The sequence below is a fragment of the Seriola lalandi genome, unplaced genomic scaffold, assembly GCF_002814215.2.
Source record: "Seriola lalandi dorsalis isolate HSWRI2012SDOR001 ecotype SW California unplaced genomic scaffold, Sedor1 jcf7180002054585, whole genome shotgun sequence".
NCBI classification, from domain to species: Eukaryota; Metazoa; Chordata; class Actinopteri; order Carangiformes; family Carangidae; genus Seriola; species Seriola lalandi.
In genome coordinates, this window is record NW_019525138.1 from 2,434,339 (window position 1) to 2,450,656 (window position 16,318).

Below are 16,318 nucleotides of genomic sequence, written 5' to 3' on the forward strand. Positions count from 1 at the left end.
GGTGTGTGTTGCAGTGGTTGCGGTGGTGGTGTGTGTTGCAGTGTGTTGCAGTGGTTGAGGTGGTGGTGTGTGTTTAAGTGGTTGGTTGGTGGTGTGTGTTGCAGTGGTTGAGGCAGTGGTTGAGGTGGTGGTGTGTGTTGCAATGGTTGAGGTGATGGTGTGTGTTGCAGTGTGTGTTACAGTGTGTGTTGCAGTGTGTGTTGCGGTGTGTGTTGCGGTGTGTGTTGCGGTGGTTGAGGTGATGGTGTGTGTTGCAGTGTGTGTTGCAGTGTGTGTTGCGGTGTGTGTTGCGGTGTGTGTTGCAGTGTGCGTTATGGTGTGTGTTGCAGTGGTTGAGGTGATGGTGTGTGTTGCGGTGTGTGTTGCAGTGTGTGTTGCAGTGTGTGTTGCGGTGTGTGTTGCGGTTTGTGTTATGGTGTGTGTTGCAGTGGTTGAGGTGATGGTGTGTGTTGCGGTGTGTGTTATGGTGTGTGTTGCGGTGTGTGTTGCGGTGTGTGTTATGGTGTGTGTTGCGGTGGTTGAGGTGATGGTGTGTGTTATGGTGTGTGTTGCGGTGTGTGTTGGAGTGGTTGAGGTGATGGTGTGTGTTGCGGTGTGTGTTGCGGTGTGTGTTGCGGTGTGTGTTGCGGTGTGTGTTGCGGTGGTTGCAGTGTTGTGTCAGTGAGCTCCGGTGCAGCAGCTGAGGTGCAGACAAACTGCCAGAGGAGTTTTTACGAGTCGTCGTGGAGCCAGACTCGTGTTTATTTTACGACTGTCTCGGCTTGATGCTCAGTCTGTGTTTAGACCAACACTCTCTGCACCTCCGGCTTTTCACCATCAAACTTTTGTTTTATGTCTTTTCATAACGTTTGGCTCAACAGCAGCTTCCACCTAAATCTGATCTGTTCTGCCCTCAGCTGGAAGAAGAGGTGACAAACCACAGACAGATCCTTCAGTACACACCCACCTCAGACAGTTCATCTTCAAACTTCTTTTTCAGCCTCAAAATGTGGAAACTCAGCCACAGGGAGGGATATAAAACACATCAAATCAGATGCCTCAGAATATAAATCAGACTGAAGCTTAAACCATCCGCTGTTTTCTCTATAGTGGAAAGATCTGTTTTATTTCCACATGCTGACACTCGCCTCAGGTTCAGTCCTGAAACTGCATTAACTGAAGCTTGAATTAAACAAAATTAACTCAGGCTGATTATTTGCGGTTTTCAGAGAGAACACGAGGCTCGTTTAAAGGGTCTGTTTTTGCTTTGTAGTCACACTAACTCCAGCAGCCAATAAAAGAAGCAGAGAAAGATTCTTAAATGGTCACAATTCATTCAATTAGTGAGTAAAGCCGCTGCTCGGACCGGACTCCTACAGCCAGGAGGCAAAAACCGTTGGAATGTTTACTTATGTTGTAAAGGTTGAATTATGAGGCTGATAAAAAAACAACTCTTGTCTAAGACGCTAATGCAAAAAACGCCGGGCCGAGATAAAGGGCCGACTGTGCTGGTCTGGACCGCACTGAGACCGGGACAAACAGGCCCTGAATGTGGGGAACTGGTTCCTGTTGGGAATCCCACTGCTGAGGGTTAATGTGTCCACATGGAGCTATAACAGCGCAGAGTATGGTGTGACCTGTGACCATCCACACGTTCCTTCACTCTGTAAAAGCAATTAGTGACACGTCCGCCTCTCAGGAAAACCCTCCTTTATAAAATCACTTCACAGGTCTGAGACTGTGGAGGTTTAATGGTCTGTGGTGGAGGAGAAGTCCCAGGTTCAACCGGCAACACCATCCCATGACACGACCCCCCCAGAGCTCATTAAAGGATCATTCAGGTTTAGATAAGACAGATAACTGCTGACAGACAGACACTACGTATATGTCATATATATATATGTATATATGTATATATACAGTGGGGTTCAAAAATCTGTGGTCTAAGTCACTGTATGCATTAACGATATGCTGCCACCACAGTAAGATTCACACAAACTAACTCTCTCTTTCTTCTCTTAAATGTTCAGGCTGCAAAACAAACACTTGTACTAATGTGCAATGGCAAGAACGGCATTCATTCTTTCATTCATTCACTTACTCATTCACTTACCCATCATATTTCCAGAGGACAGCTCGGGAGACCACACAGAAACATTACTACAATTAAACAACTGATAAATAAACACAAAAACAGGCAGTAAACATGAAATAAAACCTTGAAAATCAACAAAAGGCAAAGATGATGTATTTCAATCAGGAAGTTAACTTGAATACAGAAACTTTTATTTATAAAGACCTGATCCTGTCAACGTGCTGGGACAGAGCCGTACCAACAGAGAGAAAACAGGTAAAGGACGTTTAAATAGTCTTCAGCGAAGTTGGTGATTGGATGATTCGGAGGCGGAGTCTCGGTGTTATGATAGAAACCACCAACTCCAGAGTCCAAACACCAACAACCACACAGGTCGTTTTTTTTAAAACCCTTTGATGACCCTGAGTGTCTCCTGAAATAGCGCCCCTACGGCGGCATGCGTCGGTTGTCATGGTTACCATAATAAACATGCAACTGTACCGAAAGTAGCATACCGGTCGTTGCCGTGGTTACTATAATGGTCATGGCTTGGTTAGGTTTAGGAAAATAATGTGATTTTGGTTGAAATAAGTTCTTTCTCAACATTAAACAATCTTTGATGTCATGGTTATAATAATAACAAACGACCGCGTATGATAGAAACAACATAAACTGCTGGTTTCACATGGGAATCGAACACCGCTCTCCTGTGTCATATTCATCCATCCACCACAACCTCCTCCTGACGTGGACTCTGTCTCTCATTATACTACGTCACTGCACTTTTACCTTTGCTCCTGTCATAATTACTGCAACCACTAGATATTGCCTAGCAACAGACGACCTGTGGGCTTGTTTGTTACAGGAGGACAGTCTCCACTTAAATCACCAAACTTTTACCGTGACAACAGCCTCAACCAGACATCATCTAAAAGCTTTTGACTGACCTGGACTTCGTGTTAAAATGACCTGGATTTAACACTTTCACCTGGTCTGCATGTTTAAAGGGATAGCTGTGTGAGGTAGTCATATATACAGTACTTGGTAGATATTCTGATCAGCATGCTACCAGTTAGCACACCCTCAATTATGCAGAACTTTAAATCCTGATAAAATTTAAAGAGTACGTTGAACAAAAATTCACACCCCCTACCGTTGTCATGAAGGAGGAAACTACCTGTAGAGACCAAAAATGTTTTTGATCCAGGCTGTAAACATGTTTAATTTTGCTGTAAAGTTGGACATTTTAACGTGGGAGTCTATGGGGATTGACTCAGTGTTCGTGCCAGACTCTAGTGGCCATTCGGTGCAGTTCTTGGTACTTACGTGTTTTTCAGCCTTGAAGGTTGCCACTTGGGTCAGCTGAGTCAATCAGAAAGCTGTGTAATACAGTGTGTTCCGTAGGTGCACTTGTGCGTAGGGATATGGTAGTTCAGCGGTTTACAAATGTAGTGCCAAAGGAAAGTGGTGCTTTCACGGGACGATAAACCGCTGAAAATATTCTACAGTCAGCTGGATCAGACCTGACTCTGCAGAGGATGGAGACAAATGTTCCTCCACAGACTTGTTTTTTTTTTCATTTGAAGCTTTTATCCAAAGGGACCTAAGAAAGGTGACCCCCCCCCCCCCCCCCGTCTGCAGTTGAATTGCAGTATTTGGGTAATTTTCTGGCCCGCTGATGTGACAGTGTGTGACGGGCGCCTCCAGACTGTCATATCTCTGTGGGGAGGAAGTCAGTGGCACAGAGGCGATGCCCAGATAAGACTTCCTCTCTAACTGGAAACCTTTGATCCCTCACTTCCACGTCAGGGGTCACAGAGAAGGGGAAGGGAGGGCCACGGGGGACTTCAGGTCACGGTGAGATGGATTTGGAGGCCCAGATGACTTCCAGGTTCCAGGAAAAGTCACAACCGAACCCTGAGGTGAAAGAGCCAGGCGGTCTGAGCAGAGTCCAGGACCGAGTCTAGACCTGAAACACTGATCCAACATTATAAAGAAATAATATATGAATATCATCATTATTATTATTATTAATAATAAGATCTCAGATCTGAACAGGATCATCTTTGTAAGGGTGGATTTATACCCAACCTGTTGTATTGGATCAGTCGATCTTCCTTGTGTACCTAATAACACAGGTGCGCTTCAGTATACATATACAGTATGTATACACACATCATTCAAAAAGCTGGTGCAGATTGAAATTTACATCTGTTTGAAACAAAAATATTCCAGCTGCTTAAATAAATGAATAATTTTTATCTTGATCATTCATCCAGGTCCGGAGTCCTGACCCTGACACTGATCCAGGTCCAGCTCATGTTAATTAATGAATCATATCATTAGGAGGCTCTGAGCCTCTCTTCTGATTGGCTGACTGTTTTCTGAGTGATCCAATAAAAATATAGCAGATTTCAGGAAAAGGGCGGGGGTGAGGGGACAATAACTGCGTTCTTGTGACATCACAAAGTTACATTACTCCTGACTGCTCGTTTTAAGGCTCAGGGGCCAGTAGCACAAAACACCTTAAGTTAAGATTTTCTTTAGTCTGAGTTAAGATTTCCTTAAAATAAAAAATGGTTGCACAAAATATACTTAAATCTCCTTAAGGTTTCCTTAAAATGTAGTAAAATGAAGTAAGTATTTAAGGTTTTCTCCTTATCTAATGCCAGCAAACAAACCACTGTAAACTCTCTATTACTGCCGTAAATTTAAATAAGTTTTTTCCTTAACTAAGGAAACTTTTTTAAGAAATTCTAGATGGTCGGACAAATCATAAACTGACTGCGGAGCAAATCTATGGAGCAAAATCAAATTCCTCATCGTTGAAGCTCCATCAGGTTCTTCTGATCGAGGAAAATTCTTCTTCATTGATCACCATTAACTCAGACATGTTGAGGTTAAGATCCAATCAGAGGAACCTTAAGTTTTTTTCCTTATTTTGGTCACTAAGATCTTAACGGACTTTAAGTGATTCCTTAAATATAAGACTAAGATAAGGAGAAAACCTTAACCCTCTGAAACTCAAGCATTGATGTTATGGATGTAATTTTTTTCTCCCTTTTAAAGTCTTGTTAGGAAGCGTCTGATCAAGTAAATAACACGTTTTTCATATTTTGCTTTTTGGGGGATTTTGTGAAAACGTTGCAAAATTGCAACAGCAGGTCTTTGTGGTTGCAAATATCAGCAATTTAATTTGAACAAAGTCCATGATGATTCAATACTATCAAAATATCTGTCTTAAAAATGAACTTTATTAACATCAAACAGTTTGATACGGCACAAGAGAAAACAACTGTAGAAAATGATGTTTTTTTTGTTTTGTTTTTCTGTCTCATTCTCATGAACGTGATATCTCAAGAACGCCTTGAGGCAATTTCGTCCAATTGGACTTCAAGATGAAAGAAGAACTGATTACAGTTTGGTGGTCAAAGGTCAAGGTCATTGTGACCTAACGAACCACGTTGCAATTTAAATACTTAAGAGAACATTTAAGGAAACCTTAAGGAGAAGACTTGTTTGTGTTTTGTGCAACAGTTTTTATTTTAAGGAAATCTTAAGTTGGACTTTAAGGAAAATCTTAAGATGCTTCCTCCACCTGAGCCCTTTTCCCTGCAAAAACCACCGTGCAGTCAGATCGTCACTCGGCCTCTCGGGGTAAAAACATTACGTCATGATCACATTCACTTATCATCAAAAGCCTCGTCCTGCCGTTTCCATTTTCCACAGATTCCCTGTGTTTTCCCTCGTCTTCACTACAGACTCTCACAGATCCACATGTTCTGAATCACTTTTTCCTTTGATTTTCCAGAACACGGCGGCGATACGGACTCCTCCACTTCAGTGTGTGTTCCCTCTGATGTTCCAACACAACGTCGCTTTAATCTTAATAGTGAATCTGAGGGCCTCCCAGGATGAAGGGCTAACAGGCGGGCTGCTTCGTTCGTGACCCAGCCAGATAAAAACCGAGGAGAGAATAAAAAAAGCAGCTCTTGTTTGTGGGGTATTTAATTCCCCCACAAACAAGAGCTTTGATGGAGAGACAACCGGGGCAATTTGGACGCTCCATTTGGGTGAGAAGGCTTCAAGGTGGCAGAGACGGGTCAAACACACGAACACACGAAGCAACCGTTCATCTGGCTCAGATTTCATCGCCTCTGACCCGCACAACGAAGCCAGAGGAAGAGGAGGACGGCGTCTGTACGTCCTCGTCCTCAAACACAGGCCTGGCTGTGAAATGCAGATGTTGAACCAGATGTTTTCCCTGCTCACTACAAACCAAAACACACAATCAAATGTCCAGATGAACTGTTGAATGAAAATGTCACAGACTCATACACAAAGAGGTGGGGTGAGGGGTTTTTAAGGGAGAAGGTTCGGGGCAGATCTGCTCCAGGACCAGTCTGAAGAGTCCACCTGCCCAAAGACACAGATCACTCCAGATCCAAGCAACACAGGACTGAGACGTCCTGATGGGGTCACAGCTGAGACACGAGGACTAGGGACCAAGCAGAAACCTGCAGGTGTGAAAATGATGCCAACGCTGTAGAACCAAAATCTTTAGTTCCTCGAATCACCACTACAGTCCGGCTCCAAGAGCTCAGGGGCCCCACAACCACATATTTAATACACATCACTTTTTGCTCCACTGAATATCAACATGTCAGGTCCTTCATCCCACAGCCTGTGGTCCTGGTCTCGTAGAGGGACTCTGCGTCAGAATGTGGTTTTAAGACCTGAACCAAACAGTTTTGCTTTTATCAAATCGCTTTAATTTTTCCTGAAATCAACAAACAGGAAACCTCCATCAGACCAACAATCATTTTCCCGATCAATACGTCTGATAGTTATTGCTTTTGATTAATGGTTCAGCTGGTAAAACGTTTATATTCAGATGTTAAATGCGACCAGTGAATTTTTAACGGTTTCCAGTCGACTGATGGAGCACTCAATGCTGACGTGTAGTGGGGGTAAATAGGGGCCCCAACAACAAATGCTTGGCCCTTCAGGAATTGAATCCGGCCCTGACAGAGCAGCTAACATGGCTGCAGACCCCAACACAAACATGAAGAGTATCTTCACTGCAGAGACGTCAGACACTGCTGGACTCTCCCAGACTCTCCACTGAATAACTGGATGTGCGTTTCCACAGCGTCGTGCATTCTCACTGACGGACTTGTTGTGTGCAGAGCCAAGTCCTTGAGCGAGGGGCTAGGGAGCAGAGATCCTGTGGCTTGGACCGCGGCTCTGAAATGCTCCGAGCGCTCCAGCGGGAAAACTCCCTGCCAGCGGTGGTGTGAGATTCCAGTTGGTTCACACCCTCCCACACGGCGTCCTCTGACCGCCGAGGCTCGGCTGTTCAGGAGCCCGGCTGCAGCGGATTCCTCCAACACCTCCAGTCTGAGACTGCATCAGGTCACAGGACGCCAGACCGGAACATTACATTTTATAACTCAATAACATAGATATGTTTGATAGCTCTACTTAGTCTCTGGTTAGTAGTTAGTCTCCATATGATCTGAGCAAACTGTCTGCTGAGATGTTGCTGAAAGCTACAAACGATTGTAAACTGAAATGAAATAGAGATTTTTTTTCTCAAACTTTTTCTATGGAGTCATAGGAGTGCCACAAAAACGAATACATCTGTAAAAGAATAAGTAAATATAAACAGGAATAAATAAAAGAATAAGAAAAAAAAATGTGGAAATAAAAAGAGAATTATAAAAAAAAATTAAAAAAAATGCTTTTATCTTTTTGCTTTTAATTTACATGATTGTTTTGCTGCTACCATGGAAGTGGCTAATAAATAAAATAAAATAAATAATCGATTAACAGAAATCAGCTGCTCATGTTTGCAGCTTCTCAGAGGAGATGATTTGCTGATTTTTCTTCGCATAACTTTCATGTGTTTTTAATGTTTTTGAGGTTTGGCCCAAACAAAGCAGTTATTATTTCATTATAACAGCATTTATCACAAATTTTACCATGAATTTTCATAAACAAAACTATCAATTAATTGGAAAATAGATTTAAAAAAAAAAACTTAAAGCTCCCAGTTTTCTTCTTCTTCTATGTTTTATTTGAAGTGTTGATCCACAAGAAGATGTATTTGTGGTTTTAAGAACCAAAAAAAATCTCAATGTAGTTTTACATCTCCTCTCTCAGGCTTCTCTCTGGAGCTCTAGTAACAAGAGGTCGGTGAACCAATCAGAAGAGAGGACACTCTGAGCCTCTCTTCTGATTGGCTGACTGTTTTCTAAGTGATCTGATAAAAAATATAGCCGATTTCAGGTAAACACTCAGAGAAACCAAATCCTGCAAGGTTCGGATGGTGGGTCCATGTGGGCGGGGCTTGGGGGGGGTGACTGCTTTGTTGTGACATCACAAAGTTCCAGAAGTCCTGACGGCTGGTTTTAAGGCTCAGTTTCTGAATACAGGCTGTGTGCATTTGATACTTTCACAGTATTAATATAGAACCTAGACCTGCTTTATAATCGAACTACACATGGACATATACTTTATACTATATGGACCTTTAAGACACGGTGTCCGCTCAGCTTCACTCACACATTAACATGTTTGAAATAATCTGATGATTCGACACCAGACAGTCGCCCGTTACTCACCATGTTCCCGTCTGGAGGCCTGACAGCGGTGTAGCGTTACTTCTGATTGGCAGAGCTTGACTCACATACCCAGAATGCCACAGATACAGCAGCGAGGACGAGAAGGCGGTGATGAAAACCCCAGCGGCGGACACGCCGTGGCTTTATCTGTATCCGCCAGCTGACAGCACCTTCTGATAAAAGACAAACTCACAGCTTCACGTGCACAACATCCACATGAGACAACGTTTATTTCAGCTGGTAAAATACATCATTCATGTTGTAAAATGCAGGAAAACACTGGAGGCTTTTTCTTTTTTTTTAACAGTCCATTAAAATGAAATGGTCTTTAAGCTGCAAATAAATAAAGTCAAAAGTGGATCTTGATGCTTCAGGATAAATGAAGGTGATGCAAAATATACAGACAGAGGTTTGTTTCTGCTTTGTTGGGAGAAAATATGAGGACAGAGGAATGTGTGAGGAGTCGTTCACACCTGACTCAAGGCTCAGGTACAACATCCTGTCCACACCGGACGTTAAAAACATTTCAAAATAAAAGCCTTCCTCACATGAACAGACTGGACTCCTGAGGACAAATATGAAGACTGAATCCTCCAGATTCAGACGTGATAAAAATCTGAACTGGTCAGAAATCAGACAGACCAGTCTGTTACTGGGAGAACTGGTTTAATGATGTTTTATTACAACTTTTTATTGTCATAGCTCGACTGTCCGTTCCATGGGTTATCAGCACATCAGTGTTGGCTGCATGAATCAGCCTCGGAGTTTGATGCTTGGCTGCGACTAATGAGAGCTCAGACTGAAGGAAGATCAGGAGTGTTCATGCTCAGTTTGATAAACAGGTACACATCAGCTGAACTCCCTGGTCTGGTTGTTGCACGTGGTTCCGGAGCAGTCACTGTTTTCTGAGATCTTTAACATTGCTCAGGTGAGTGTTATCAGGACTGACAGACGTGAGCTACGAAAATAAACTTCAAGTTGAAATAAAGCATAATTTACAGTGTAGTGTTTTTTTAATAACACTGAAGAAGAGTTAGATGTTTGTTTCCTTGCTGACAGTGACACAGAGGTCTGATACTAAAATCATGTCAGTGTATTCAGTGTGGAGTTGCAGCAAGCAGGTAATTAGCTTAGCTTAGCATTAAGACTGGAAATGGGGGGAAACAGGTAGCTTGGCTCCACATTTTTCTATGGATTAAACAAGAGACGCGTTTTACTGATTTAGATTCAGAGGAGTTAGCAGGTCGATTCATATGTTCTATATTTAGTTTTGGAGAGATCCGAGCTGTTTCCTTCTGCTTCCAGTCTTTATGCTAAGCTAGGCTAACGATCTCCAGACATCAACATGATTTCAACATCAAGCTTTTCGTCCAACTTTCAGCAAAAGCTCAAACAAACCAAACGTCAGACTGTCGCGGCTGCAGCCTCCATGTGTCACTTTAATAAACATCATCCTCCACTTTAAACCTTTGTACAGTCATTAATGAGAAAAGCTGCCACAGTTAATGCCCAATTGTATCAATTATTCAATTAGCTTTTATTCCATAATTGCTATGTGCAAACATTAAAAATGCACTTTTAAACAGCGTGCATATGTGTTAGGAACCTGTGCATGATCAAACAGACAGACTGTCAGACATCATTAATACAAATCAAACTGCTGCACTTTCTGGTGCACGTCGTAGGAAGAAGAAAAAACTGAAGAGGAAACACACCACCGGCCCTCGAGGGAACAACTACAGTAACTGTGGATGTTACAACGGAGAGTCAACACAACAGCACGACACAAACACCGTCAGGTCGGCAGTCCGTGCGGCGCAGCAGATAATTGCACGTTTCAAATGTGGATACAAATGCAGAATTTTTGGTTCGTCATTCATAATACATTTTTTGCAAACACATTGTGTTTCATGCAGAATTTTTCCGGATACATGTTGGAAACTGAGCAAATAAATGGCGGCCATCTTTTTTTTTTTTGTGCTTGTATCCACATTTGAAAGATTATTGCAGTTATATGCAGCACTAGAGGGGCAACGTGCTGACTGCTTTTAGGCAAACAATATCCGGACCCCCCCCCCACCCCGACCTACAAACCCCCTGACCCCTGACATCGTCATGCTGAACCAGGAGGAGGCACAAACTGGACACAAAGCTTTATTCCAAAAAAAACCACGTCTATAAACAACTTCATGCCAACAACACACAGCTCCGACTGAAGCACACCTTTAAGTCCAAGATACAAAAATACTTCATGTGTTCAGGTTTCTAGTGGTCTGTGTTTAGAGACTGAGGCAGCTCACGTGTTTCAGACCTAAGGGAATAATATATATATATATGTATATATATATACATATATATATTTAACTTTAATTCGACCACATTATGATGGGAGCAGCTCAAAATAACATTGATTGAATTATCACAGGAGACCACACACAGACTGAACTGTACATTCACTTCAAGTAGAGGAGAATCCATGCTCTGGAGACGGGGCCACCAAGAAAAAAAATCATCATAATCCAAAGATTCAATTCAAGAGTTTGAGAGACTTTAACTGAACTGGGAAAACGAGTCAGTCACGATCAATCAAAGCGCCGTGTTTTTGGTCGTGTGCAAAGGTCCTGGTGGGAGAAGCAGCACTCGCTTTCTCTTTGCATTGATTATTTTCTTTGTAACAGTCGATGCCATGGGTTGTGAGGCTTGGCGGAGTTGAACCAGCAACTTTAGTTTAGTTTACAATCTACGGAGAGGTCCAAGGTCTGAGGGTCGCTCGTCATCGTCGTCACACAAAACGTGTCCAGCCAGTCGTCACTGTAGTCAAGAGGCAAAGACACAGAGAGAGAGAGACAGAGACAGAGAGAGAGAGAGGGAGGACAGTGGTGACATTAACAGCTGATGTCCTGGTTTGAAGCTTGCTCTTCACCTTTGACCTTTTGAGTCTGAGGTTATTTTAAAGTGACACTGGGCAGTGCTTGGATTTGAAATAATCTCACTTCCTGTTTGGTCACATCAGGTGAAAGATCAATCTGAGTTCAGAACATAAATAAAAACCTACGTCCGTCTTTCCTCTAATCTTTGCATCATGGAGATCGTGTTTCCGCTGCGGGAGAACAAGAACCTCAGAGGAACCTTTGTTTTGACCAGAGGAACTAGGTTTAGGATTGTTCCAGGTGGTCTGGGGGTTGCAGGTTCTGAAGGATCAGGAACTTTCAGGCGGGTTCTGCAGGTCTCATGACTCTGGTCATGTGCATAAAAATGTGTGTTTCAAATGCCGCCATCGTTTTTTATTCTGTCTGATTCATCTGTTTGCTCTGACGCAGTGGAGAAACAGACAATGTGCAAAAATGACTTTGAGTTCCTGAGGTCACTTCTTGTGGGTTGGTGGTACCAGGAAGTATCTGGTCAAAAAGGGTCAGGACCCGGCTCCTGTCTCAGATCCCATTAAAGCTTTCCAGAGGGAAGGTCTGATCCATTCTTTTTCCATCCCAGTTTAAATGAAACCACACCCACTTCTATATGACCAAAGCCTTGACCCCGCCCCCCTCCAGGGGTGTGTTTCATCTAAACTGGGTTGTAAAAACGATACGAGCGCTCCAACTGTTTCCCACTGAAAAGCTGATGGAGGTGAATCAAACGTAGATTTGTTCAAGTTCTGTGTCTTGTTTGTCTCAGAACAAAAAGCAGTGATGGTCACAGCACTGTTTTCCCTTTTTGTCCACAGGGGGGCAGCACTGTGACCAGCAGCTGCAGCTAGAGGACAAATCTCGACACACAAACGAGAGTTCTGGTTTAACAAGACCTGGAGGAGGAGGACTGGGTCGGTCTGGAAAGTCTACATATACTTAACTTCCTGATCTGTGCAGTGGGGGTGGGGGGGTGTGGTCTGTGATGCAGTGGGGGGGTCTCTCACAGGGCGAGAGAACCACTGACCTGACTTTTCTTTTTAAATAAAGCTGTTGTTGAATTTTACCCAGTGTAGCTTTAAACCCTCAGCCTTCTGGACTGACCGTCCTCTCACAGCGTGCTGCTCAGGATCTCTGACACCTGCGCGTTGGTTTGTTCGTCTGAGTCTATGTCCTGGGCGGCGGCTCCTTCAGGCTCCTCCCCCTCCCCTCCAGACTCCGCCTGTGCCACGACCACCGACACGCCTGCAGCCTTCAGCTTTTCCGTCATCTCTCTGCCTCCCTCCCCCTCCTCCTCCCAGCCCCTCCTCTCGTCGCCCGGTGAAAGCTCCTTGCAGGGCTCCACGAAGATCCTGCGGACGTGGGGCCTCGGCTCCCGGTGGCGGCCCTTCCGGCTCTCCAGGACGCAGGAGGCGTGGCTGACGTAGGTGGTGCTCTGTGGGGAGGGAAGGTCCCCAGGTGGGGGCAGGTCCGGGTCCAGCTGCTTGGTGTACACACCCTCAGATAGAGATCTGGTGTGACTCTCCCCGCTCTGGCCCCTCAGCCAGCGCTGGGGCCCGCTGAAGTACTGGCCCCTGTGACTCCTGGAGAGCAGTTTGCGTTTGGCGGGGGGGTTGGCGAGGGCCCTCAGAGGAGCAACGTCCTCCTGGTGGCTCTTGGACAGGGAGAGGCCCTCCAGAGTCTTGGTGGTGTCGGACAGAACCGGGGAGAGGGGGAGGGACAGAGGCAGGTCTTTGGAGAATCTGGGGGACAGGGGGAGGGACGGAGAGGTGGGGAGGGTCCTGGAGAGGGAGGGGGAGCGAGCCAAACCAGAGCTAGAGAGACTGAAGTCCTTGGACAGAGAGGGAGAGTGGGGGAGGAGGGATGAGGAGAGAGGAGCCTCTTTAGATTTGGGATCCTTCAGCATCGAGGGGAGGGGGAGGTCTGTGGGCGGGACAACGCTGTACCTTCCAGAGAGAGAGGCGTCATTAGATTAAACATGAACATACAGAGGTAACACATCAACATCATCATCATCACCACCATCATCAATCTAATCTAATCTAAACTGATCTAGTCTAAACTGACCTAAACTAAACTAACTCAGCTGTAAGCTGATCTGTGTGTAAAGACGAATGAGGTCACATGTGAACTCAACAGGTGAGACCATTTACAAACACACAAATCACCTGAGCTCTTGGATCTGGAGCACATCAGGGGCGCTGCCGCCCAGCGAGTGCACGGCCTGCTGGGATAGATCTTGGGGTGGGGAGTAGAGCAGGTCCAGCTCGCGGGGGCTCAGGGCGTCACTGGAGTCATAGTCGCTGTCAGTGGGCAGAAAGACCTCGGAGGAGCCGTCTTCATCCGAGCCAAGTAGAGAGTCTAGAAGCAGAGGGAGGGAGTGAGGGGTCAACAGGTCTACACTCAGACCAGGTCTGAGGAGGGACCACTCACCACTGATGGCCTTCCTCCTGCGGAGCTCAGGTGAGGGGGAGGGCGTGGGCAGGTAGTCCATGGTGGAGGAGGTGGAGTCTGTCTTTTGCTGGCTGGAGTCGCTCTCCGGAGCGCTGACGTCAACCAGGCAGGTGATGGGTACGCCGCCCCGAGGGTGCTTGTAGCGAGCGTACTGCAGCGCGTCGGTGATCCAGCGGAGGTCCCGACGCATTTCATCCAGTTGCTGCAGAAGCACAACACAGTCAACACACTCAACATGTTCTGTGCGCAGCACTGATGTTATTCCATTGACGTAGCTCAGAAAATCTGCTCTTACTTGAAAAAGATCGGTTTGAATTAACGTTGACTTTCACTTCAGGCTCAAACATTGAAACAATCGTCACCTGGCAAAGTGCATATAACCAATTTACTCATGACGGCAGTGACATTAGTTCTAGTCCGACCTGTTACCGTTCCCACATCATCCTCTCTCTCCCTGTGGCTATCAGAATAAAGGCAATAAATGTTTAATTCATTGTATATTGCCAACTGCATCCTATATTATAGTCTATATTAGCCTATATTATACAATAACCAATGTTGCTATCATCCTAGTTTCCAAACACAAACATGAAAAAAGAGATGCGAGTGTAAAAACACACTTGATGGAGCTGTCTTTTGGGATTCTGTTTCCGGCCGTTGGAAATTCATTGAAACACAGCTATGTTAGGCTTGACAGTTAGCCTGCTATAGAACACGCTAGTTGAGTAGTATCAGTTACCATGGTTACGGAGCCGGGAATCCTATAAGCCACAGTGATGGAACGGAACGCTGATTTATATTAGCGAGACTTAACAAAACAAGCTCGGATTTTTCTTTATCTGTCTTGATGGAATAGAGCCCAGATGATACCGGTCTGTTTCTACGTAGGGGTGGGTGATATATCGAATACACTAGATGTATAGCGGCTTGTTCCACGTGGGATGTATAAAATGACAATATCGCGAATATCGTGTATAAATTGTCACATTATAGTTTTAAGACGCCGGCATGAAGTTCTCTTTGGCGTTTCGCCTTTCTCGATCTCTCCCTCACAGACACACTCCTCCGCCCATCCAGAAAACTCTCCGCATGTGTGACGTAGGTGAGGAGGTGTGTGTGTGTTTGTATCATGAACGGAGCGAATTGACAAAAAAAGTGAAACGCCAAAGTGAGCTAATTCGTATTTAATTTTTTTAAAAAAACCAATTCATATTGGTTCAGAGAAGAAACGGCATCGGAACACACCGCCTGCCTCGCGTGTTTGCCTCACGGTGCACGGCAGCTGCGTTGCTGCTACTGCAGCTCTGTCTTTCTACATAGTTTGCGCCGACTTTTGTTTACTCTGGTACAGACACACACAACGAGAAAAGAGAGAGAGCGCCGGTAAAATACTTAAAAATAAATTATCAACATAATTATAACCAACAATGGGTTTCCGCTATGACCATCTAGTACATGTGGTCTCCTCTGTCTCTCCATGCAGTTGCTAAAATTATTAAAAATAAGTTATACAAAAAATATATATAACTTCTGTATATCTATATTTATAAATATAAAGGTTTTTTTTTCATGTCTGTGTCATATTCATATATAGTCCAGACATTGAAACTATAGACTAGTTAAAGGGGTTATATATAATGTTGCTGGTATCATATCAGTATGACTATCAACAAATTAGTTTCCCTGTCTGTTACTGCTGGGAGCCGCTCGTCACGAGTGAAAAACAGGCGAGATGCTGAATCTCTAAATCGCACAAAAGAGGAGCAAAGCATGAGAGTGTCTCTTTATGCATCAAATTCTATTGAGGAAATTTCAAAAATATATCAATATATATCATGTATCACGATATAGCCTGAAAATATCGCCATATTACTTATAGACCATATCCCCCAGCCCTATTTCTATGCTGACGATGTCTTATTCTATTGATTAACAAGCTTCACTGCTGAAACCGTGATCTGATTTATTTACTAGTCAACAGAAATTTCATTGGAAACAAGTTTGATCATTGACTCCATCAGTTTGTCTGTGTTTCTATTTATACTAAATCTGTTCAGTTCTCTACAACTTTACTCACACATTCATGCGAAAACACAGTGGAGGAATTCCCCTTTAACTGAAAGTAAAATTTATCATGTGTGAAAATGTGTGTGTATGTGTGTGTGTGTGTGTGTGTGTTTGCTTTTGAAGAGAATGAAGCGTGACAAAACGTTAAGCAGCAATTAGCTGACTGTCTGACACAGAGCAGGAGAGCACTTAGTGCCAGACACACACACAAGGGG

At 44.3% G+C, this 16,318-nt stretch overlaps 1 protein-coding gene across 7 annotated transcripts in view; it reads right to left on the minus strand.

Annotated features, from left to right (window-relative positions):
* Positions 1-8,875: 8,875 nt before the first annotated feature.
* Positions 8,876-16,318, minus strand: part of ankfn1a (ankyrin repeat and fibronectin type III domain containing 1a) — a 101,552-nt gene continuing 94,109 nt past the window's right edge. For 4 of the 7 annotated variants that reach the window (XM_087177289.1, XM_087177286.1, XM_023418808.2 and 1 more), the window contains 3 exons: positions 14,016-14,238; positions 13,751-13,943; positions 8,876-13,528 (listed from right to left, as the gene is read on the minus strand). In XM_087177289.1, the coding sequence (XP_087033415.1) occupies positions 12,694-13,528; positions 13,751-13,943; positions 14,016-14,238 (1,251 nt within the window). In that variant the 3' untranslated portion in view covers positions 8,876-12,693. The remainder of the gene's footprint in view (positions 13,529-13,750; positions 13,944-14,015; positions 14,239-16,318) is intronic. The other 3 variants (XM_087177285.1, XM_087177284.1, XM_087177287.1) reach the window with 3 other exon arrangements.